This window comes from Lissotriton vulgaris, chromosome 9, assembly GCF_964263255.1.
Source record: "Lissotriton vulgaris chromosome 9, aLisVul1.2, whole genome shotgun sequence".
Taxonomy (NCBI): domain Eukaryota; kingdom Metazoa; phylum Chordata; class Amphibia; order Caudata; family Salamandridae; genus Lissotriton; species Lissotriton vulgaris.
The window spans coordinates 73,996,694-74,023,619 of record NC_141697.1 but is presented as its reverse complement, the minus strand read 5'-3'; the positions used below and the strand labels follow the sequence as shown (position 1 = coordinate 74,023,619).

Below are 26,926 nucleotides of genomic sequence, written 5' to 3'. Positions count from 1 at the left end.
AGAGGTGAATTAATTTGTGGGGCTATGCTTCTGCAAGCCATTATATTTTTGTTGAAATATGCAATTGTTCTATAAACCTATTAGTGGTGGAAATCCAAGCAATATCCGTGTTCAAAGACTTTTTCAAACACCAACATTTCCAAATATTACCATGTGAACAAATGGTGCTGTGTTTTAACAATTTTGTCCAGAAAACGAAGTTCGAATTCTTTGTTTCAGCATTCAGTGGGAATATTTATCACAAAATCTTTTTTTAAATTTAATTAACACCTTTTAATTTAAGTGTCAAGATTACCAATGGTGTGACAGATAACCAGGACCCTACTTTAGTGTAAGCATTGCATACCCGGTCACGAGAAAGGCTAGAATTCCGGAAGGTATCTGCCAGGTACATTTAAAAGCTGTAAAACAGCACAAATCATTATTTTACAAAGTACTAAGCAAAGGGGGTGAGATGTTGGGGAGTGATATGTGACACAAAGGGAAAGTTCGAGAAAGAGTTGAATGGGCCTGGCTCCCTGCAAGAAGTTTACAAATAATTTGTGTCGGTCTTCCGTTACAACAAAACAATCATTCACAAAACATTGATGCTTACCCTGATAGCTAACATATTTCAGTTATATTAAGTATATTTGGTGCTCGGTTCATGTTACTGTTTAAGGAGGTATCCCAAGCAGTTTAAGCAAAATGCTTTTTGAAAAATAATCACCTTTTTGCAGGTTTCTGAACCTGACGTATACTGGGTTGGGCTCTGAGATGAAGGCAAAGAGTTTTTGAAATATATGGACCCACCACTTACAGGTTCAGAATAGGCAATCTGGCACAAGTATTTAGATGCTGATCGAAAGCTTCTATAGAGTGAAGGGAGGTGGAAACTTCAACCCTAGCATCCTTTCAGTGCCAGTGGAGCAAACTTTAGGTTGGGCATGCGAGTATAACTATACCTCCTCCAGTACAAGAGGCTGGAAGGATACGATAATTTAAAAAACTTTGCAGGATCACCCAACCCAATTCCCCATAAAGTACTCAGTTGAATATTACAATCTGATTACCAATGTCCCTCCACTCGACCAGGATTTTGCCCCAATCCTCTACAACATGCTGTACCAGAAAACGCTACAGCTCCGCTAGAGGGACACAGGTACATACTACATAGTCTTAATGAGGTGAACTTTGAGGACTACCTTGTGTTACATGCCAGTGGACACCAGAGTTGAAGATGGCCTCTGTAAACAAGGGCCAGAAATCTATGCTTCGGTCACCACCATTTGGGCCTCCCCATAGCTCTTTGAGCATTGCTATAATCTTACTGTTGTCTAAATTACTCAACACCATTGTTGGCACATACTTACTGCACATACTACAGATAAATACTTGCACTTTTTAATGCCTATTTGCATATGACCTAGACCAAACTCTGAATTTAGGTCTGCCGTTTTTTTGACGAAATATCGAGACATCCAATTCTATACTTAAGCATTCTACTTGGTGGTTTCTTAAAGTTGCAATCACTCTCCTGCCCTTAAGAAATAGGTTTTCAGAGGCATACGGACTGACAGAAGAGAAAAGAATGCTGAGGCAGCTGCCCTTGCTTGAGAGGAAAAGACATCCATTACGTAAAGGACATGGAACATCGTTCCCAAGGTGTTGGCCCGATGAGACGTTATTTTAAGCATTTAAAATGATCCACTAAACATATTTTTAGCCAAAAACCAATGCATGCACTAACAGATGACAATTACTGTGTACAACCAGGACAGAAAGACAATCTGTTCATAACGCCAAAAATCCCACTCCAGTAGGCCAAAGAAGCCTGAGTTAGTCCAATACAACTCTGTGGGGACTGTACACACTTCCATTGAAAAGAAAGTTATACTTTGCAGAAATTTGAAGAAAAACAGGAAAACATTTAAAGCACCACACAAACAAATTGGTCGCTAAAAGGTCATGGAAATGATGTCCATGTAGGACAAAAGCAAGAAAAGAGGTGTGACGCTGCCAAGAACTACCATGCATCCAGAGCTCTGTTATGGGTCTTTTCAGCCATGCAGCAGCCCTATTATGTTGCCACTGCGTAAAACAAATGGTAGCAACGAAAGCCAGAACCAAATAGATTGTAGCCACACTAAACAAAATTATTGCTTACCCCTCAGGCATGGACGTTTGACGTCTGTGAGTATCCCCACCGGAACCAATGTCACTAGAGGAGTGTAGATTACTTGGAGAATTGAGACATGGCTGGGTGTGTACCAGAGCAACTGATGAAACCGTCACGTATATTTCAGAACCAGGAGAAAACCTGTTGTTAGGAACAGAAGAGGAAGAGGAAAACTTGAGGTGTTGCACAAGGGTACTTGGAAAACCATTCCCTTGTTCCACCAACGGTTGCACAAAAAATATAGGAGGTCGGAAAAACTCATCAAGGACAGTTCTGGTCCTCGAAAAACAGCCTCACACTTGATATCAGACTCCAGAAGTGAAGTCCTCTCACTCCATGGCATTGCTGAATCCGCAAATGCCAACATTCTTGTAGTTTACAGATCAGGGGTGCTAATACACTCTGCATGCTAGAATACCATATGGTGGAAGGTATTATGAGGCTAAATGGCACTATCTTCTTCGATATTTATTTTGTCTGCCCTTCCAGTGGGTAGTTCCTTTAATTTCGAATACTTTACATACTTTTCCTAACTCAACATTGTTCCTGGCGCTGCCTTGCTCGTCGTTTAAATAAAGTTCAGGGACACAGCAACCTTATTTAGTTGGTACAGCAAGCAGCCAAAGAAGGGGCTAACTCTTTACTTCCACACAGTTTCCTCCTCTCAAGGTAGTTTTTAAATTTAGCTCAATTTCTAATTTTAAATATTCCAGGTTTCATCCTAAATTATTACACCTTTTGAGCTTTGCATTAAACAATGAATACACAACAGTTTACTTTGGTAGATTAATATTTAGTTTTCATAGAGCTGGGACTGTGCATGCTTCAATAAGGGAAATTTGCCATATACATTTGAAACACTTGTCCAGGGATTTCTATTTGAAAATCTGATTGTAGGAACAAATGCCAGGGGCCACTGCTGCATCCACCTCCAAAATGTACTGTTCTTGATTAACGTTTTCCATAGTTTGGTGGCAAGCTGCAAACCTCCTGTATGAGTAAGACAATTACCAATATAGCTACTTAGAATTCAGTATGTTGCTCACTACTAACCCCGTTCACCTTTCGGTCTCAACTTCACATTTGTCACACGTCGCAGAACGTGGCACAACTTGGTGTAGCAGAACACGCTCAAGTGTCGTACAAGCTCCACTACATAGTCTATTTAAACATTTTAAGGAGCAGCTTGTGGTACCACACCAAGGTTCTGAGACGTGCAAATTTCCAGGAAATGAAATGTTTATAAATTAATACCCTAACACAACACTGGTCCAGGATAACTTTGCGACATATCTCTCCATGGTTGGAAAGCAATTCAGACTTCAAAAATGCCGGAATGGATTCTGAACTCCTTTGTTTTTAGTAGGGAAACCTAATGCAAGTAATAACCTCTAGAATCCATTTAATCAATCAATCATGCTATATTTGTAGAGCACGACTGATCACCTGTGCAAGTATTCAGGCACTGGGCTGAGGTTCTTAGTCAAAGAACTATGTCTTGAACTTCTGAAGTCTGTCAGTTAAGGTGATGTTCTGAGTTGTAGGAAGGAGGGTGTTGCAGGACTTGGCCGTGAAGTGGGAGAAGTACCGGCCTCTGGTGGGGTGCCGTGCCGGCGCAAGGATAAGGTGAGCAGAGGTTCCTGAAAGGTTGATGGAAGTTCAAGCGGTGGTTCATCTATGCAGGTCCTAGGTCCGAGAGGGCTTTGTAGGCGCGAGTCAGGAGTTTCAAGGGGCATCTTTTCTGGATGGGGGTGGGGCGGGGGCACTGGAGGTCTCCCAGGTGATGGCTGAGGTGGACACTTTTGGGCAGGTTGAGGGTCAGTCTGGCTGCTGCATTCTGTATCGTCTGTCTTCTCATGCTTCCCTGGTGGTGCCTGTATAGAGTGTGATGCCGTAGTCCAAACAGCTGGTGATGAGGGTTTGCGTCTTTGTTTTCCTGCTTCTGATGGGGAGCCATTTGAAGATTACGTGGATCATGCAGAGTGTGTGGAAGCAGACTGAGGAGATAACATTGGCCTGTCATTTCATCGAGAGTTTGCTGCCCAGACTGATGCCAAGGTTGCTGGCGTGGTTTCAGTGTGGAGGTGGGTCCGAGTTCCAATGGGCACTAGGAGTTGTTCCAGAGGGTGATGTGGCAGCCAAAAATCAGCATCTCAGTCTTATCCATGTGGAGTTTAAGGCAGTTGTCCTTCATCTAGGGTGAGATGTTCTTGATGCAGCTGTGGAAATTGGATTTTGTGGTGGTGGGTCAGCCGTGGGTGAGAAGACAAGCTGGGTGTTGTCGGCGTACATGTTGTGGGTACTGACTATGTCTGCTACCGGTGTCATGTAGATGTTGAAGAGGGTTGGACTGAGGGATGAACCTGGAGGGACATCACAGATGGTGCGGGTGGGTTGTGAGGTGATCGGAGGGATGAGGATTCCCTGGGAACACACTGAGGGATGAAGCCATCCATCTAAAAGCGTTGCCTATGATTCCGATCTGGTGTAGACGTTTGGAGAGTAGTGGGAGACTGTTAAAGGCCGCGGAGAGGTCCAGGAGGAATAGGGTGGGCAAACCTCCTCTGTCGAGTAGGGTGCGGATGTCGTCTGTCGCAGTGATCAGGGCTATCTTGACGTTGTGGTTGGCTCTGAATCTTGATTAGGAGGGGTCAAGCAGGTTTTTTCGCTCCAAGTGCTTGTGAGTTGGAGGTTGATGGCTTTCTCCACGACCTTGGCGGGAAACAGGAGAAACAATATGGAGCAGTAGTTCTGGAGATCACTGGGGTCTGCAGAGGGTTTCTTAAGGAGGGGTCTGACCTTCGGGTGTTTCCAGGCATAAGGAAAGGAGGCTATGGCGATGGGGGTGTCTAGGATGGTGGAGAGCTGGTGTCTGATCTCATCCCTTCCGAGGCTGAAGAGTAGATGGGGGCATGGGTCAGTAGGTGCTCCTGAGTGGATGGAGTACATTAAGGCAACTGTGTTTGGTGTGCTGAGTTGTTCCCATGTGGTGAGCGGGTAGTCGGTGGTGGTCTTCATGGGGGTAGGCAAGCTGAGAGAGCTCAGTGGGTTGGGATGAAACTTTCTGTACATGGTGGCTATCTTGTTGTGGAAGTGGTCTGCAAGAGAGTTGGAGTTCCTCTGACGAAGGGTATCGAGTTTTCAGGAGCTGATGAGCAGGTGAACTCTGATGATGGTGAAGAGTTGAATAGTCTGGATGGCGCTGCGATGTTAATAGCATCCAAAGAAACTCAGGCATGGCGGAAGCAACTATGAAATCTGTTTGGATTCATGAGACCTGGGAAAAGTGTGATCTACTTTTTGATGCCCATAAACCTTACCCTCTATACTCTTAGTGGAGAGAATGACAAGTCCCACTTTCTTGTGCAAGACTTGGACTTAATGGTGGCCTTGAGGCCAGGACCACGAACTGGAGTGGGACCCGTGCATTGCCCATGATATTTAGCGTTCAGCAACATAGAGTTTGTCTCTCAGTCTGAATCAAATTGAGATGCCTGAGGGCACACTTTCCCCACAACCTAGTTGTGCTCAAAGACCAAGCACCACATACATACCTAGTGTGGGTCCCTCACAGACATCCACTTCCTAAACTAATCACACAGCTTAGACCCAGTTATTAACAGCAGCAACATGGTTTCCTAACATAGTGTGAAAGCTTTTAGTAGGAGTTGTAAGACCAACGAAGTTTGGAGCAGAGATCAAGATCCACAAAGGGAGCAGAAAGAAGCAAACTGACATCAGCTTTCAGTAACTGCATTTATATGTGGCTCTGCTCAGTCCATGCTGGGGCTATACTGAGTCATTGTGGACCCAAACATTGCTACCTAATGACATGCTGGAGAATTGCTGAAGAATTTACCAGATCTGGGGCCCATGTATATGATTAAGTTGAGAAACTTGCCGGTAGAAGTCTCCATCAGAACTACCAGTATAAACATGGTGAAGAAAGCTTATAACAAAAAGAGCAACAATCAAATCAAAGAAATCTGAACTAACCAAGAAATTAGAAAACATAACTGCCATCAGTAGTAGACCGCACTGTTTTGATTTCCAGCAATAATCCCAAAATTCAATCAGATTTAAAGATGCAAGTAAAGGGAAAACTAAACCATACATTTCAGCAAACTAGGATAAAACATCAAAAATCAAGAAAAATAGCTCCTTAGACAACCAGTAATTTTGAACTTTGTAATATGAAAGAAAATCATTTAAGACCCTTCATAAACATTTTATTTTTTAACAATTCCTTTAGCAAAGAAGGCACAATATAGACTAAATATACACAAGAGAAAGTAAAGCAGGTGGAAACATACTCGTGACTCTTCAAAATAGTTATAGATGGGAGAGAGGATGCAAGGGTCGCATTAGTTCATACTATATCAATCCAGACAGAATCAATGTATGGAAGACTATTTATTTCATCAGACAGCTCAGATATGATGCAGAGGCAATGTGGTGCCTAATTTAAAATCAAGAGAAGTGCAGTGGCTTAGCCGATTTCAGTAAGGAGAAATACGTTCATGCAACGCATCACCGGTATGAGAGGGACATTACGAGGTTTGGTGTGAACAATATGGGAAGGTTAGTGAACGGAGGCAGTGGGAGAGATAAGACCGCGCTTTTCCTTTAACGAGCGCCTGTGATAAGGAAGGAGGGAAGAATATTGTGAACAGTTTAGCGTTGTGAGTTATTAGAGGGAATACGCCGATTAATACATTGAATTTCAAAACAATTTTATATAATGAGTAATGTTTTTATTGGCATGAAATGAATGTTTTACAAACAAAGCTTAAATGTCGTTTGTATTTGTAGTGAACTCCTGAAGAAGGGCGATGAAATAGCCCGAAATGCATTGGGATACTAACACTACCGAGGATGTTATGTATGTTTCCTGCCTTAGAAAAAGGCCAAGATGGGCATATCTACTGCATTAGAATTGATTACATATTGGGTTTTTCATGTGACGGAGGAAAGGAATGGAAAAGTGAAAATTGGAATAATTGAATAAATCTACATAAATGATTGAATCGTGGCATCTTTTGTGCAACGCACACAAAAAAAGCTGAGCATCCAGTATGAGAGCGATAATACATTCCCTTTAATTGTTTGCGTGGTAAAGAACCATCATATATTGAATAGACTGAACACAAAAAGGTTCCACGGGTAGAAATTGAGAGACTTCTCATTCAAACAAAATGAAAGTTGTGTCCGCTTCGCCTCTCAATCGGTCTGACTAATTTTATCAGGGTTGCTGAGAATACTGCCACAGTCCTCATGTCTCAGTACCTCTCACAGGTGCATCTCCAAAAGCTCATGAGCTCACTGGCCCAAAAGTGAAATGAAAGCGCAATATTTTGCAGCCAAGCTGTCTGCAATTTCAGACGGGCAGCAGAAGGACTCTTCTGTGGTATGAATTATCGCTATCCCCACTCGTTGACCAACAGAGAGGCGAAGCGGACACAACTAGGTTACACGGCGGAAGGCGCACAGAGAGACAAATGTCAATAGAAGGGCTTTCCCCCACGACCTCCCATGAGGAAAGTAGGTTAGAGTTCTAAGGCTAGACGTGGAGTGGGGATAGCGATAATTTTTAACCCATATAGTGGTTGATCTTTATTAAATTATAAAGACGGAGCCCCATTAGATATATGGTCCTGATGAATGTCACGTACACGCATGGGACATTGAGCAGAAACATATTGACCACAAACACTACAGTGAAGAGATAATTATTTCCCTAGTCACCGCACACTTATTAAAATACCATACAGTTGCCAAATTAATTAAAACTAATCTTTATGACAACTGTAATGGTTTTTAGATCACTTTCACTACCCACGGGCCCCCACTTAGTTAAGAAGTGCATCCCTAGGGTATTAAGTATACAGGAAAAATTGGCGCACAAACAAAAGTAAGCGTGTACATCAAATGCAATAGATAACAATCACTGGTGCTAGCAGGGAGGGGAGACCCCAAGAACCCCTCAATTTAAATGTGAAAAATCACATCTAAGAGTTAAGAAACAAAATCCCGCGCACACAGATTAAGTGCAAGCAAGTAGAGTGCTGCGTGATATGATTAACAGTAACAAAAGTCCCACGTAGATTCAATGAAGTATATCTCCTTTTATTTGGTCGTCACATAAGTAGAAATTCACAGCCAGCCGACACGTGTTTCGTTATAGGTCTATACAAGTATAGACACTATAACTCTTCAGGGCTGGAAAGATACAGAAAAAACGAGTGACCAATAATCACTATACTACCAAGGTAGTTTGTAATAAATGTGTCAACATCAATGTGACATATCCTCATACCCCAAAAAATATAACACCCATAATGTGGAACCCAGGAATGAAATCAAATCAAATTTTAAACGAAATGTAATCCTATTTGGTCAAGTCTCAAACAATGCGTAGTAGTTTAAACAGCAATAATAAATCACATTGTCAATGAGATCGCACAAGAAAAGAAAAGACACCCGTGCTAGCTTGGAAAGATAAATCACATATTCATGGTAAGTATCACATATGTACCTACAGTATTAACTGAAACAAATTGTAACGTTCGTACATGAGCATAATCAGAATATATTTATAACCTGCACTAAGGTAAGTGAGAGAAAACAGAACGTGATGAATCCACCGCATGCAGTCCCATCAGTGCAATGCGTAATACAGTTACGATAAAAAGAGGATGATAGGAAACTACCTCAATGACTGGATAATTATCTGTGAGGGCTGTGTGTACAGAGGTAAGTAAACAAAAGAAAAAGAAAACACAGGAAAAGTAGAGTTAATTAAGTCACAGATAGCTGTAATGAGACAGATCCCAAGTAAAAGGGAAAAGAGGTTAAGACAAGTATCTTACCCCTAATCCGGTGATAATTCCAACCCGGCAGGGTAACCTATTAGTAGGAGGATGATGGCGTAGTATTTCTGTAAGATTAACTAAAGGCCCCAATTAGGCTTTAAAAGGTATATATTTTTTTTAAATTTTTTATTTATTGCTTAGGCTGGGAAGTTTAAGAAACACTAGTTATCTAAAAGTTAATTTTCAGGCAAGAGCACAAATTAAACGTAAACATATTAAATCCAGTAAAATCATGGTGGTAGTATAAAATTAATTCGATGCCCCAATATTCTATATCTATCTGGGGCATCGAATTAATTTTATACTACCACCATGATCTTACTCGATTTAATATGTTTACGTTTAATTTGTGCTCTTGCCTGAAAATTAACTTTTAGATAACTAGTGTCATCCTCCTACTAATAGGTTACCCTGCCGGGTTGGAATTATCACCGGATTAGGGGTAAGGTACTTGTCTTAACCTCTTTTCCCTTTTACTTGGGATCTGTCTCATTACAGCTATCTGTGACTTAATTAACTCTACTTTTCCTGTGTTTTCTTTTTCTTTTGTTTACTTACCTCTGTACACACAGCCCTCACAGATAATGATCCAGTCATTGAGGTAGTTTCCTATCATCCTCTTTTTATCGTAACTGTATTACGCATTGCACTGATGGGACTGCATGCGGTGGATTCATCACGTTCTGTTTTCTCTCACTTACCTTAGTGCAGGTTATAAATATAATCTGATTATGCTCATGTACGAACGTTACAATTTGTTTCAGTTAATACTGTAGGTACTTATGTGATACTTACCATGAATATGTGATTTATCTTTCCAAGCTAGCACGGGTGTCTTTTCTTTTCTTGTGCGATCTCATTGCCGATGTGATTTATTATTGCTGTTTAAACTACTACGCATTGTTTGAGACTTGACCAAATAGGATTACATTTCGTTTAAAATTTGATTTTATTTCATTCCTGGGTTCCACATTATGGGTGTTATATTTTTTTGGATACGTCACATTGATGTTGACACATTTATTACAAACTACCTTGGTAGTATAGTGATTATTGGTCACTCGTTTTTTCTGTATCTTTCCAGCCCTGAAGAGTTATAGTGTCTAGACTTGTATAGACCTATAACGAAACACGTGTCGGCTGGCTGTGAATTTCTACTTATGTGACGACCAAATAAAAGGAGATATACTTCATTGAATCTACGTGGGACTTTTGTTACTGTTAATCATATCAAGCAGCACTCTACTTGCTTGCACTTAATCTGTGTGCGCGGGATTTTGTTTCTTAAGAAGTGCATCCCTGTCGTCAGGTGTATGCCCGGCCTCTATCAAACCGAGTTTTTAGAGGTAGATCACTTGACTAGGAGCAGCCCCATTTGTGTTCAAATTTCGACTTGTACCTCTAGTTCCCATCCCCGGTTATACACCAGGGCTAGTGTTTTCTATATGCTTTTATATTGTCATCTAAAACAAGGTCTAGGCTGCATGAATGTAGAAATGAAGTGAAAGAGATGGAGTGATGCTCCAGGTCACTAGTGTCTTCTGTATGTATGCATGCATGCATTAGTTCAACCTCATGCCTTACTGTTCCAAGCTCTGAAAGCATGGAACCTGTGATGAAGTCAGTGCCCACTTGCTTTTGGGTGAGTTCTTGAGCTGGAAGGGCAGCTGGAGATAAAGGAATGAGCTGGAAGGTTAGAGTGGTCCTGGTGGGGTGCTTGGTTTAAAAGGAGCAAAGGACCAGCAGTGTAACTGCTGTCGTAAATCGTTCAAGGTGTGCAACCCTGGCTCTAAGGATATTGCCTGGGTTCGTGTTCAGAACTGTGCTCTATTCCTTCAACATGTACGGACTAAAGGCTGTAAATCAGAATGCTGTAGACCCTGTTGCTCATGATAATACTAACTTGAGTTATGGCTGGAGCTTTCCCGCCACTGGTTTGCCATGCATAGCATGGTAAAGAAAAGCAGTTACTCAGTTACTATCATCCAGGTTAATCATGCTGATTTTGGCAACAAGAATAGAGGAGTGAAGTCGGCCACAATGACATTAAGACCACAAGGTAGGTAGAGATCGGGGGGCGAGGAGGACATGAAGGGATGCAGGTGAGGGCAGCGTGGAAGGAGGTGTTGAGAGTTAGGTATTTGTGTTGAAAGAAGCCATAAGTTCCCCCCCTGTTTTGAGACCAGAATGTCAAGCGGACAAGGCTCATAGGAGAATTCATAATAAGGCAGTAAAGGTAGCTCACCTAGTGGCGGTAGCAAAGCGGAGTGTTAGTTTAGGTTTCCTTCATAGAGTTAGAGATAAAAACGACACAAGAGGTGCAGATGCTAGAGTCTGAAGCTTCTGAGCTGTATGCAGAGTACTGGCGATTTTGCTTTTGTGTTATTAGCTGAAAACTAATGAAAAGATTCAAGTAAAAAAAGTACTAATACATTACGGTACTTTTTTTGTTTAGCTTGATGAGGAGGGGTCTTTCTGTACCAGTCTCTAGCCTTAAGATAATTGACAACTGGTGTTGGAGGGAGGGTGTTTCAGGGTGACCTCCATAATTACTTTGGAGAAAAACATCTTCCTTACGCCAATGTAATGAACAAGCTTAGGCTTCATTACAGCATCCAAGTGTTAAATATAATTAGCAAGAACCCAAAATGTAAGACGCAACCCTGCCAGGCGCGACCTGGCACTGTTTGGACCAAGAGCAAAAAACTATATGTGCACATAAGATATATTTTTGTTCTGTACATCTAGTTATACTAATTATTCTTTCAATAATAGTCTAACTGATCAAAATAAGCTAAAATAAAAAATCAGCCATTCCCTGAACGTAAAGTATTTTCATTTCATTTTTTAAATGGAAAGGCAATTAGTCACCAAATGTGTGAGATTCTACCCATTTCCATGGAAACCGTAGAAAAAAGCCTCACATACTGTACGAGTGAAACAGAAGGCAGAAACAGAAAATTGGAATAAACAACTGAAATAATATTTAAAGCAATACAATATATTTTTAAAAAGTGTATGTAATAAGCACACTGACAAGTTATTTGCTTCCGTCATTCGCAAGAAAACTGAAGGATTTCTTAGGAGAGGCTATTTACAAGGCGTGGTACCAAATTGGGGTTCACTGCTCGTATTTTTCCTCAAACAGGGGGGCCCGAGCAAGGGCTTTCACAACAGAGCTCAATATTTTAAGTTCCCCACTCAACCCGAGAGGGGTAGGCATGGTCACTTGAAGTATATACTTTACTTCCACATTTCGATTTCTCCACTCATCTGAACAAACATGACAGACGATCACATTACAAAGGCTCCAACTACTGCTGCGGATGCGGCTTACAAGTAAACTAGCAAACAGACCAGCTGGCACCGACCATACAACCTGGAGAGTTACACAGCTGTTGCCAAACCAAGGATCTGTTACAGCTATCTACAAAAACACAGCTAGCTACATCTGGAAAATACATGTATTCTGTCATCACCTCCAAACATCAGGAAATGAAGATTTTTAAATTCATATATAGAACGCAAAGCACGGTGGGCGAAGCATATAGCCTGCAGACTGTAATGTTGGACATCGCACCTGGAAAGGCTTGGAAAAGAATCCATGCAAGCCTGGACAACGAAGACAATACTTGAGACCGCAGCCCTCAGTATAACTGTGGGCAGTGTCAATAAATGCACAGTAGTGGGAGAGCAACAACAATTTCATAAATTCAGTAAATTCAGAGTATTGCCCTGCTGCTAAATGTTCACACCAGTGAATATGCGTCGTATTATGAAGGGAATTGAATGACACTTGTTACATACCCACATAGATTCTCCCAAACAAAGGCAGCCAATCGTGTTAATTATTGCAGGCTCCTTCATGACCCTGCATCACACTCCCATATCCTATAAACATAGAGAAACCAACAGTGGACCTTGTGTGGGCTATACAGCTATCACAATTCACCCCCACGCTCCTCTTCTCCTTATCGGCCTCCTTCATGTCTCAGACAGTGAACCTCGGTTGCAAACATCAGTACTGTGTGCACTAGTATGAAAGAGAACCAGTATGATCGTTCCACGCGGGCTGCCAATACACCAGTATGAGCAACCGTGCACGCTACTAGCTGCAAAGCAACACTTCACTCGCATGGAATAAGGTACTGAAGCCCAAAACAGCATAGCTTAAACCTGGGAAATGCGAGTCTTGATGATTTTCTTTTACTACATATTTATTTAATATAATAATTCATCTCAAATACATATGTTGAAATTCCACCAAACTAGATTCCCACAACTGCGCATCCCCGTCCCACAGGAGCTAAGCTCGCATTTACATAACTTCAACTAAATACATAGGTGAGATGCTGAAAGCCTATGCAACTGCTGGTACTGGCGGCTTAAGAGTCAATAGATAGGGATTTATCGATTAAATGCAGTTGAAAAGACGCTCCCATTATGTGCACTTTGTAGGATATCTTGCCTTGAGGTGAAGGTGTAGGAGACGTCTCGTGGTTGGATTGCAGGTTTCTCTCAAAGAAATAAACATAATAGAAGGGCGAATGACTTCTGTGTCAGTCACCACCCCCTCGCACCCTGATCAAGGACATTAGAGGACCATACGGTGCGCTAATGGCGATGACAGAGGTGAGGGTAAGTACTGTGGTGATGCATCTGGTTGCATTTCCCCCCCTCTGCAGGAGTACAGATGTAAGAAAGGCATCGCTTGAAAAGGGAGAGTTTCCGCTTTAGTGAAGTCTCTAGTAAAAGGATTCCTGCTCTGGGTCGCTGCCGTGATACCCGACCAGACACTCCCACTAGTTTTTCTTTACCCGGGTGGCTTTCAGGCCACCTTGCATTGGGCGGTTCACCTCCTCTTGCCATTGGTCTATTATTGTAAATTTACAATTTGCCTCTGCCCAACATATCAGAGCATGGGTAAAGGGGACACCTCAATACAGCCATTGATTGGTTATTGTGACATTTACATTATGCTCCCCAACCAAAATATCATAAGGCAATGGTCAAACCACTACTGCGTTTGATTAGTTATTGTGAGATTCACATTCTGCTTCCGCCTAATGCATCATAGGTCATGGAGTAAAGGGTCAGCCCACTTCAGCCACCAGGCAACTTCAGTTCAAGTGATGGTACTATGCCCTTTCACAAGGAGAACACATTTTATGCCCGTTCACAAATAACAAATTCAAAGAAAACAGTTCCCTTCATTGTCCACGACGATGGTCCGACGGTACCTCTCTCGGATGCCAGAGAGAGGTACCGACGGACATAGCGGGGCCTCATATTCCCGAGCGGTTGCCGGGTGAGGTGAAGTCGTCTCCCCAAAAAGCTGGGAGAAGGACAATTTACTTCTTCCAGTATACATTGGGGCTCCAATTTCCTGGTAGATACAAGTATTGTAAAGTATATCATTTAACTTTAATTTGCACCTTATCATCACACCAGATTTTCTTTATGTTGCAGTAGCTTACCATCACTAGGGTCCTGAAGAAAGCCGGATAGAGTTTCCATTTGGCTGAAACATGTTGACCGTCCTGCACAGCGCCATAGTGTAGTTCTAGATTCAGACTACCAGGCGTGGTTTTACCTTTGACACTTGGACAATCCTCATTAAACACATTTTTTGTATAAGTAGTTAATTTTAATTATCACTTTCACTAGAGCACTGCACTTCATTAGCAACATTCTGGCTAGAGTTTCTTCTGATATCCATATCCGTACCGTCACTTGATGGTTTGGGCGGTGTTTGGATTGATTACCAACTCCCACATGATGAGATTCTGCCAAAAGGGTGGGCTGATGGGAATTTCTCAGCCAGATGTAACTCATTTTTCTTTTGTATAATTCCTGTTGGTTCCAAGTTACTAGTACAGAAGCACACACAGTGGACCGGGCATCTCTGTTTTGTATTTTGATATGACTATAGGAGGGAAGTGAGATGTCAGGTCGATAAATATATTCCCTTTGACCCCCTTAAAAGTACTTTTTATTGATACATGTTTTTGTCATACTGCATATGTTGGAAGCTGAAATAGTTTTCCTTTGTTTCTTTTGTAGCTTCTTCGGAGTAGTTATTTGGATCATATCCTGTTTGCAGGCCTCTGGTTGCAAAAATGTTTTGACGATTTTAAAAATAGTTTTGGGGCGCTTTCAGAAGATGCAATAAGCAAAGAAACTGAAGCAATTTTAGCTTTCTTTATATTCCTCCGGAACTGTTTGAGCACAGTGCTATGAGCAGACTTGTCCTCAATGTCATAGTTACTACTCTACATTAGTTCCAGTTGTTTGCATGGGAGTTTTTCTTCCTGAAGGCTGGGTGTGAACTAGTTGCAGGGCGGTGTGGTTCGCTTGCTGGAAGATGTTTTTCAGGGTGCTAAAATACCAAAGCCTTGTACTAGGGAATTGTTGAGGGAGTTGATTGTGTTCTCCATTCATTAAAGTCTCAGAGGACTAGGAAGTTGGAGTATTGTAAGTAGATGGGGGAAGAGTACAGTGATGGGTGCGTCCAGGGTTGAGGCAGGGGTTGGGTTTTGGGACTAAGGGTACTGAAAGGGAGGCGTTTGGGGATGTCTGAAAGGAAAAGACCAGACCTTCAATGAGGTCTAGGTCATCACGCTTCAGAAGGGTACAGCTAAAAGTGGAGTGATATATGATGGCAATCCCACCGCCCACTCCAGCAGCATGATCAATGTAAGTGATCGATTAGCTGTCTGCAATGGCGAGGGCAATGTCGGACCTCAGAGCGAGTTAAGCTAGGTTTTCGTTAGAAGTAATATATCCCAGTCGTCATTAAGCAGGTCTAAAATGTGTTTTATGTATGGGGAGGGAATTTTACGTTGATTAAGCGGATATGAATATTGTGTAAGAAACCCTTATACCAATGTGGAGCTCTAGGGCTTGCAGTGTCACCTGAGGCAGTGAGGGTAATGGACCAAGAGCAGTAGGCTGAAAGGAAAGCCTACTAGGCACAGAACAACAAGGTGCTACATGGTTCAGGAAAGGGCCCTCAGGATGTCCTTGCCATAGTGTAGTCTGAGGTTGACAAGAAAAGGGCAGCATGGTTAGTGCTGGACGTGCTCTAAACACAGATGGGCGCAGATGGGCTTCCCTTTGGCATGTCTGCAGCCTAACTTGAATGATAAACGTTCGGAGAGCTCCAGTAGGCAGTCCCACACCAACTACTAGAGAGCTGAGCAAGGTGCGAGGGAGAAAATGGTATCTGATTAGGGACTAACACAGAAAAAGGACTGCTCCCAGTGAGAGTGAGAGTGCAAATGAGGGAAGCTACCATCAAAGAGGACGGTATTAGCAGCAGTCATTTTTTAAGGATTAGCAGCAATCTTTTTTTTTTTTTTAGTAAACACGCATTTTCACAATTATTGCCAGTTAACCATATTCAAACACAGACTATCTAAAAAAACTCAGCAAGGTGTGATCCTACCAGCTGACCGCTGCACTTCCACAGCCTAACTGGCATGGTTTAGGCTGGGAGAGCTCTAGTAGCCCCGCACACGCAACTACTAGATCACTGAGCAAGGCGCGAGGGAGGAAAGGGCATCAGGTTAGGGAAAGAAAGCATTGGAAAAGGGACTTTTCCTATTTAGAGTGTGCGTAAAAATGAGGGAACCTATTATCAAGGGGGACTGAATTAGCAGCAATCTTTTCTTTTTTGTTGTAAAGTAACACTTCTTCACAATTATTGTCAGTGATACCTGTACCAAGAAGGGTCTGCCAGACCTGATGGTATATTGTTTTTGTTAATCGGCTTTTGGGGGCGGGGGGGGGTGGAGGAGGGGGGGCAATACAAATTAAAACAGTCCGCTATTGATATTTGTTTTAATTTGTACACATTGTTTTTGATTTCGATGACTAGTTTCATTGGGAAAACCATGGGCAATCTCCATAACTGACCTCTTGCTAAATTTTGAATTTTGCGTAGCTTTTGTTTTTAAAATGTATAGCTTTCAGGGTTCACCCATTTGCAACACATCGGTTTCCATCACAAACTGCAAGTAGATTAAACCCCACAAAAAATGATTAGGCTATTTCTTTTACAAATCAACTTGTTGTTAAATGGTGGGAAGTTGGTGGCCTGAGCACCCCTAACCTTAAATATATATTAGCGTTTTTCTCGGATCTATCTAGGGAAATCCAGAAACCCTCGTCACCGTTAGAATCCCGCAAGATGTGAGTAAATAGGACGCACATTTGGCGCAGATATCATTAATGGAACACAGTTAAGAAGGCTGTGCCCCAAACACGAACAAGCATTTACAATGCTACTGTCTCGCCTTTGCAAAAGTTAGAGCTATTGGCATTGTAAATGACAAATTTTTTATTTATGTGTTGGTTTTGAAAACAGATAAATAAATGGCATAGTCATTTACAATGCCAATAGCTTAATCTCTTGCAAATACGAGACCTATTGAATTTGCACACACACACACACACACACACAGCGCCACACACACACACACACAGCGCCACACACCCACACAGCGCCACACACACAGCGCCCCACACACACACACACACAGCGCCCCACACACACACACACAGCGCCCCACACACACACACACAGCGCCCCACACACACACACACACAGCGCCCCACACACACACAGCGCCCCACACACACACAGCGCCACACACACACAGAGCCACACACAGACACAGACACACAGAGCCACACACACAGACACACAGAGCCACACACACACAGACACACAGAGCCACACACACAGACACACAGAGCCACACACACAGACACACAGAGCCATACACAGACACAGAGCCACACACACAGACACCCAGACACAGAAGCACACACAGACACAGAAGCACACACCCAGACACAGAAGCACACACACAGAGCCACACACACAGACACAGAACCACACACAGACAGAGCCACACACACACAGACACAGAGCCACACACACAGAGCCACACACAGCCACACAGACACAGAGCCACACACACACACAGACACAGAGCCACACACACACATACAGACACAGAGCCACACACACACATACAGACACAGAGCCACACACACACATACAGACACAGAGCCACACACACACACATACAGACACAGAGCCACACACACACATACAGACACAGAGCCACACACACACATACAGACACAGAGCCACATACACACATACAGACACAGAGCCACACACACACAGCCACACACACACATACAGACACAGAGCCACACACACAGAGCCACACACACACATACAGACACAGAGCCACACACACACACACAGCCACACACACACACACACACACACACACACACACACAGAGCCACACACACACACAGAGCCACACACACACACACAGCCACACACACACACACAGCCACACACACACAGAGCCACACACACAGAGCCACACACACACACACACACAGCCACACACACACACAGAGCCACACACACAGAGCCACACACACACACACACAGAGCCCCACACACACACAGAGCCCCACACACACACACAGAGCCACACACATACAGTGCCACACAACCAGTGCCACACACACACAGAGACACACACACAGCCACACAGAGCCACACACACACACAGAGCCACACACACAGCCACACAGAGCCACACACACAGAGAGCCACACACACACACACAGAGCCACACACACACACAGAGCCACACACAGAGCCACACACACACACACACAGAGCCACACACACACACACAGAGCCACACACACACACACAGCCACACACACACACACAGCCACACACACACACAGCCACACACACAGAGCCACACACACAGAGCCACACACACAGAGCCACACACACAGAGCCACACATGCAGAGCCACACACGCAGAGCCACACACGCAGAGGCACACACGCAGAGGCACACACGCAGAGCCACACACGCAGAGCAACACACACGCAGAGCCACACACGCAGAGCCACACACGCAGAGCCACACACACAGAGCCACACACACATACACATAGCTCTAGAGCATAATTCCAAGAGCCAATGTAGTTTAAAAATTACTTGTGAAGAAGCATCTGGGGCACTGTGGAGGCGCGGACAGCTCCCACCTATCTTGACAGGTCACTCTACACCCTTCCTGACTGGTCACTTCCACCCAGCTTGTTATGCCACTTTCAGTCCATCGTGATGTAACACGCCACCTGTCGTGGCAAGTCACTTTTCAGGTGACCCTCCATCAATCAATTTCAGGTTTTACGGACAGATTGAGTCCACCCGCCCAGACAAGTTACTCTTAGACTCTCCTGACAGCTGCTGTCCTCCAGTCATCGTGACAGCATGCACCCATCCTGACAGGACGGCTCCCCCTGCAAAGTGCCCGCAGCACTCACTCCTCTCAGTGCTGGGGCAGGGTGCACAGCTCCAGAAGCGGCGGGCAGCACTGTAAGAGAAGGTATGTACTCACCAGGAGCAGGGCGGCCACCAGGGGCGGCAGCAGTGCCCGGGAACGGCGGCTGTCCATTCCGGGGCAGGAGGCTGGGTGCTGCTGGAGGCGCTGCAGCCGGACGGGGAGTTCTTCTGGGCACTGCCCCGCTGCCTCTCATTGCCCCTCCTCCTCTTCCAGCACTCCCTCCCTTCCTCCCTCGCGCTTCCTGAGCCTAGGTGCGGAGGTAGCGGTCGGGCTCCCCGCCGGTGCACCGTACAGAGGCCCGTGGCACAGGCAGAGCTCGAGCCGGGACAGGCTGCGTGCACGAGAGGGGGCTCAAAGCCACAGGGGGGTGCTGCATAGCGGAGCCCGTGGAGGTACTGATGCTGTGCAGCGAGGGAACATACTGGAGACACTGCACACTCGAGGGCAGAGACTCAGAGCTGGGAGGGGCGGGGGCATTGGGGGTGGTTAAAAAGGAGTGAGCAGTGGATCACCCCCAAACAGGATGGGAGATACTTTGTGGGGTTAGAGTGTATGGGGGCAGCTGTGTTAGAGATAAAGTGTGGGGGGAGCTCTTTTGGGGACAAAGACCACATAGACTAAGGCGTGGAACAGGGGGAGAACCCTGAATGCACCGGCAGGAGATTCCCAGCAACAAGCTGGGACCGTGCGTGAGCCAGAAGGAACACACGGGAACCAGGGACGAGAACCCAAGGTGCGAGCAGAGAACACGGGGTCACTCTGCGTAGTGTCAGGAGGGCTGAGAACACTGGCGGCCACAGCAACAAAACTCGAAAGAACCGAGGGCCCAGTAAAGGCATCCATTGGGAGATTCACGTGAAGGCTGCAACAGCGGCTCGCCCCCAAGAGCCCAGAACTAGCCCTCGGGCAGAAGGGGGTTAGGGACCCGGAACTCTGGCTGCCCGGGAGGAGTCCGAGGCAAGAGCCCAGAACTAGGGCTGGGGCAGAAGGGGGGTTAGGGACCCGGAACACAGACTGCGGAGTCCAACAAGGGAGCCTCGCACCTAAGAAGCCTCTCTTTATCTGGCTGCCAGGAATCATTCCCTGCCCGGGCTAGCCCCTGCTGTGCCGGCTCCACTTCATGTATTATTTTTGTATCCCTCACCCCCCCCGCACAAAACCCGGAGACACTTGCACTTGCCCACACTTGGCATCCTGCCCCTGGGTAGACCAGGCCAGCCCTGCCAGGTCACATTTCTTCACTACAAACGTATTCAAAACATACAAACGTTGTTTTTTAGGGGAAACAACAAAGGCCTGATTGTTGTGAAGGACAAAGTGAAGAGTGAAGAATTTCTCTCCCTCCCCCCACCCCAAACAAACCCTTCTGGGCCCTGGGGGGGACGTCATTGACACAGGGCAGGCACAGGCGCATACCGGGCAGGTACTGTCAAGCTCTAGGTAAACACATTATATATATAGTACAGCGCCAGGGTCGTCTGCAACGCCGCCAAGGCGTGCGTGGGACAGTACCAGAGCGGCCCGCTCTCAGGAGACAGACGGTACGGACGCTTGCAGCAGAAGCTCAGCGCTGTCAGACTTCACGGACACCCGATCCCCGGCTCTGTCGGGAGGACAGTACTCCTGTACTGACGCGGACAGCAGAGCCGCAGCGGTGCCAGGAGGACAGTACTGACGCCCACAACAGAACCTCGGTGCTGCTGAAAGGGCACGTGTGTGTGACGTTCTCTTCGTCCAGTGGGCACAAAAAGTGCACACACACGTTCGAGCTGCTAAACACAACAGCACTGGTAGTTTTCAGCAAGGCCACAAAAGTGGTTACAAACAATTCAGCCACATGGGGTTAACCACCTCCATTCGCGTTCACTTTTCCACTCAAGACTACAAGGGAGGTGATATAAATTACCGTCAAAAATAACCTGAAAAGGCTTCAGATGCCAGGGCACAGGGGAGAGACACTGCGTGCCACTGCAGGGTTTGCGATGAGCCACGGGGGGGACTAAGGGGGTTTAAAGAGGGCACACAGCGAGTGGCTTTAGAGGACATTATACAGGGGCAAGTGGCCCCTTATCGAATTCAAGGGCACACCTAGCAAGGGGCTTCCCCACGAAGGACACGGAGATCCAAGGACAGGTTTCAGGTCACACGTAGTGATGAACAAACATCACAGGGTTCACAGCTCATTGACACGGAGAGCCCTGAACACATTTCACGACACACGTCCATCTAGGGTGCTCTACCCAGCGCAACTTGGAATCTGCCCCCACACAGTTAGTTAGCATTGCACCTCAAATAGCGTTTGAGCCAGCATCTGAAGCTCCAAAGAAAAAATAAGATTGTGCTTTGCTCCAAGGCTCCTCCCCACTGCCGGGGTAATCCGGACCTGCCAGGAAAAACAATACAAACTCCTCCTCGACAATAACTACTTCTGATGCTCTGAGCTCCACCCTGCTTTCGAATTCTAAAGAGAAAAAGAACCGCAGAGCATCGGTAAACAAAGTTTCGGTGGATTCAGAAATAACCATATTCCTAAATATTGCATTACCCAGAAATCTCTGTCTGAGTAGGAGGTACAGGGAGGGTGAGTTAAAGGGACAGGGGCTTTTAGCCTGTGCAGCCTTTTGTCTGTAAGCCTGTCCTTTCCAGACTTGGGGGCGTGTTTTTTTTTGACTGTTTACAGCCTAGAAAGAATGTCAAAAACATGCCCCCAATCCGAAAAGGATGGGGCTTAGATCTAAAGAAGAACGTCACTGGGACCTCTTCTCCAATGGCTGGCCACCGTTTAGGAGGCAAGCCAATGGAGAAGAGGGGCGGGGGTTAACCTCGCTACTCAGTCATTAAATCTCGCGAGCTCGAGTGCGCATGTGCGCACCCAAAGCCACGTGAGACCTAAAAGGGCCACTGCAACAGAATGAGGGATTTTATAGCTAGGAGAGTACTCCACCTATCTGAACTTCAGTCCCCCTCAGCAAAAACAGATAATGCTGTGACCTTCGAGCAATGTGAGCACATTTGCTGGTACCAGGTGTGTGTGTATATAGAATCGTCTCTCCTCAAACTCCACACAATACCCACAGTCCACCTAAAACTTCTGCTTTCTAACTTGTTGAGTTGTATTAACAACCTTTTTGCTGCAAAGTATATAATTTCTTTTTCAGTTTTAATTTCACACATTTCGCTTTTTTAAAAATAAAGTCATAATTATGGTGTTAAGTCACAAAAAGTATTTGAGCACAGACTATAATTCCTTTAGGGAGATATCATTAATTTCAACAGCTTCAGACACGCTATAAATCACGGTCATTCCCTTGGAGAAATGGGGTGTGATAAGAAAAAGCGATGAGGAATTTTAACTATAGAGTGTTTTTTTCAAAATGTGAAGTGTGTATGTGGTCAGCATTAGAAACTTAACCAGCTCTATGCAGTAGACTGAGACATGGCTTACGGATGACTCGGTCCTGATATGTTGGCGGCTATTCCTAACGACTATTATATCATCCATGTAGACCGCCCTTCCGATAAATTAGGTGGCGGTGTGGCAGCGATCATTCACAATGATTATAGGTTCTGCTCCCTGCCTAGCCAATCCCTCAAAGACACTGAGAAAATGGTAATAAAATTAGAATCCCTCCGTGACTCCTTTGTTTGTGTACTTCTCTATAGGCCTCCGAAAAAGACCCCCTCATTTCCTCTGTAACTTAGCGACCAGATAGCAAAACTTGCTACTGATCATGCTAAGGTTTTACTTGTGGGAGACTTTAACTATTGGTATAAAGATCCCGACGAGGGGCCACATTCGACTGAAATGACTGATCTTCTCATGAACCTGAATACTACTCAACAGGTTCTGTTCCCTACCCACCAGAAAGGGCATATTTTGGACCAAGTCTGGACTAATGGTTTGGTCACTTCCACCCCCATTATAGCAACCTGCACCTGGTCTGATAACCATTTGCTGAAATTTACCTTAAGGTTTCCGTCCATTGAGAGACCTAGCACAACTAAAGGCGGCCTTGCTAGGAAATGGAATACTGTAAACAAAGAAGAATTTCTTCGAACTTTAGTCGAAACTGCCCCGAGTGGCGGGACGAACATGGAGACAATAGAAACGAATATCTCAAAGTGGTTACTGAATGCTAGTGACAAACATGCCCCCCTTACCAGACTAAAATCTGCCTGTTGTACTGACGCAGTGAGATGGTTCTCTACTGACCTTAAATATCAGAAACTGTCGCTCCGTAAACTGGAGAGACAGTGGCGATCGAAGTACTGGCCGGATAAAAAAACTCATATATACTGCCTCTAGGAAAGAATATAAGAGAAATATCCTCACAGTCAAAGCTGCTCACTTTTCTACATGCATCACTAATTCTAACAATAACTCTAAAGAAATATTTAATATTGTCAATGAACTCTCCAACCCTGAGAGAATATTATTGAAGGCTTTGCCATCTCAGGAATTGTGTAATTCCCTCAATGATTACTTCATTGACAAAATTACTGCCATTAAGAACAATATTCCCAAGCTTCCCTGTACGTCTAGTCCCCATGCTCAGTTTAAAAACAACAATACCTTAAGTCACTTTCCTAGCATTGATATTGAAACCTTATATAAACTCTTAGTGAAGGTTAAATCTGGTGCTCCTTCTGACTGCTGCCCGCCCCATATAAATAAAGACTGTCTTCCTGGCCCTGTACTTTCTGTTTTGAATGAATCCCTCTCTTCGGGTAAAGTTCCTTTGGCCTTTAAAAAGGCCATAGTTGTACCGTTATTAAAGAAACTAGGAGCTGACCCTTCACTCTTATTCAACTATCGCCCGATCTCTTGGTTTCCATTTCTTGCAAAGTTACTAGAGACTCATGTAGCTAATAGCCGCTCAGATTTCCAAGAGGAATCCAAATATCTTGATCCCCACCAGGCAGGGTTTAGGCTGGCCCATTCCACAGAAACTGTCATCGTGGCAGTATTGGATACTCTTCGAGACCATGCTGACAAGGGCTCCCCCCAGGCATTAGTGCTCTTAGATCTTTCTGCCGCTTTCGACACGGTCGACCATGTCACCCTGGTCTACCGTGTCGAATGTGCGGGCATTCGGGGCACTCCTGTTGGCTCTCCTCCTTTTTAGGTCTCGCGACCTATCAATGCGCGCAAGCGCATTGAGCGGAGCGAGAATTCATGTCTTGAAAATCCTCGTCAAACCAAGGGCGTCGTTCCTGCGGTTTTCTTTAAGTTCATGTGAATCACGTGACCAAACAAGCACGCGCATTCACGGCCGCACAGCACATCAAAGGGCTTCGCCCAGCGTGCGCTCTGCGGCTTCTCCTCCCCTAATTATTCATGGCCGGCCGCAGGCCGGCCGTACTTTCAGTTTTCCCGTGTTGTTCTCTCCCTTGTTGACTTGGCAAACAATAGTCAAATCGTTTGATTTGAAATACTTTTAGAACACCATTTCTTGTTAATTAATTATTTTTTTCGCTTTGGGTGAAAGTGTACCATACACGCTTTCACTTTAATGTTGGCCTGCCCCTTTCATAAACTGGGCCTCTCAGGGAGTCAACGGTCTCCATTCCTTTGTGGGGAGTGTGGATGGGGCCTCAGCTGGATGCCACGTCATAGCTGTCAGAGCCTCATGGGAACACAATCATCATAAACTGCTCTTCGTTCTGCCTCTGTGAGCCCGACGCATCCTCAGTCTACACCGCTTTCCTGCTTGCCCCTTCCTGTCCATATTGTTTAGATTCTTAACAACTCCAGAGAACGTATCAGTCTAACTGTCTTGAGTAATTATTCTCTGGTTCTTAGTTTTGCTCTGTAACGCTCTCTGTCTCCCACCGAGGAGCAGTGCCACCGACAGAAGGCGCGCCTGCAACATGTCCCCTGCCTGGGGAAATGGGTTGAGTCCACAGGCAGCATCCCCCTCCCTAAGGAAGCACTCCCAATGCTTCATCTCTAGAGTCGCTGCACCTCAGGCACGCGTGGCGCCGACCTGTCGCTCGCACAGAAGTACTGATGGGGAAGAAACCCAGGACGCCTCTCCGAAATGTGTCGTCTATGAAGTACTGCTATTGTGTTATCGTGAGGGAATTTGTCTTTTGCTTAACAAGAATGCTTTAAACATTACACCACAGTTTTGGGTGCATACAATCAAGGCAAAACCAGGTTACATCTCAAATCCAAAGTTGTAAGTCTGAAAGACATATATTAAACATTTATAATAGATGCGTGACCTTAACGCATCACAGCACACGTTATTGCACAATTTCGTAATATATGTGTCTAATTTCAATAGACAGTAACAGCAAAGTTTAGGCAGGGGTTTGTGGTTCTTATCCATTCTGCTCCCTGCGCAGCTTGAACACAGCACGTGGTCTGAGTGGAATGTTTAGCGTTCTTGAACCTGCCTCCAGGGAGGACTTCCCCAGCCGACAACCTCTCAAGTCCGTAAGGACACAACGCAGATAAACAACAGCGGTTTGCATTTTAAATTGGTCTCACGTGTGCAGGGCTGTCTCGGGATATTTTTAGCGTTCTGGACATTTTAGCATCACCCCACCCTTTGGCCCCAGGCAGCTAGACCTCGGTTCAACGCCCACCTATACAGCACCCACCTCCAGGGGGCGCTGTAGAGGGCTGCTTTGCAGAGAGATAACCTTGCAGGCTTGCACTGTGCACGTGCACACTTTGCAGCAATGCCACTTCATTCCAAACCCTTTTATTCATTCAATTATTGATTGATTTAGTACGGTTGTGCAATACAATATTTTGGGGTGTGGCAAAAAAGTTGGAAATTGGTATATATTCAGCTTCTAAATATAACTTTTGACGCATTTCATGCATTTGGAAGGTACAGCCTGCTCTCGTCATGGAAAGATTGTTAAATACAGGTGTTGTAATGTGTCATTACCTTAATATTGAAATGCTTACTGTTTCAAGAGTTTTTTGATAGCTAGCACCGGCAACCTTCAACATTTTGAACAAGGGCAACACCAAGGCTTGGGTTTCAGAGCACCCATGGTCAAACTGGTAAAGAAATTAGTCCGGGAACCACAATAAAAGTGGTCCCCAATTGCAGATAAGGTAACTTAACAAGTGGCCCACATTTGCAAATCAGGGTCATTTTGAGCTTGTAAAGAAATCAGAATAGGTGTTTGGCAACTGCATGCATTTGTGCTTTTTGCGGTCAATTTTTCTGCAATACCAGAGAAAACAAGCATTGGCAAAGCCACTAGGTCTTACCTATGTGCGATCTAGTGACTTTGCTAATGTTTTTTATCCATGTTGCAAATGGCTGAAAGCAAATAACAAGCATTGGCGTTGCCAATAGGTCTCGCAGTACGAAAGTTGGAGCTATTAGTTTTGTAAATGACAAAGCCCTTTATGTTTTTAAACTGAAAACAAAAATAAAAGGCATTGTTATTTGCAATTGTAATAGCTCCAACTTCCCTACTGCGAGACCTATTGGCAACGCCAGTGCTTGTTGGATGATAGGTCCCAAG

The 26,926-nt window shown here is 44.8% G+C and overlaps 1 protein-coding gene across 4 annotated transcripts in view; it reads right to left on the bottom strand.

The window, feature by feature from the left end:
- SIPA1L1 (signal induced proliferation associated 1 like 1) overlaps positions 1–26,926 on the bottom strand; it is an 847,070-nt gene that overhangs the window by 263,517 nt on the left and 556,627 nt on the right. For 2 of the 4 annotated variants that reach the window (XM_086937054.1, XM_086937056.1), the window contains exon 13: positions 2,147–2,299. The exons of the other annotated variants lie outside the window; for them this stretch is intronic. In XM_086937054.1, coding sequence (XP_086793180.1) covers positions 2,147–2,299 — 153 coding nt within the window. The remainder of the gene's footprint in view (positions 1–2,146; positions 2,300–26,926) is intronic. 4 annotated transcript variants of the gene reach the window in all.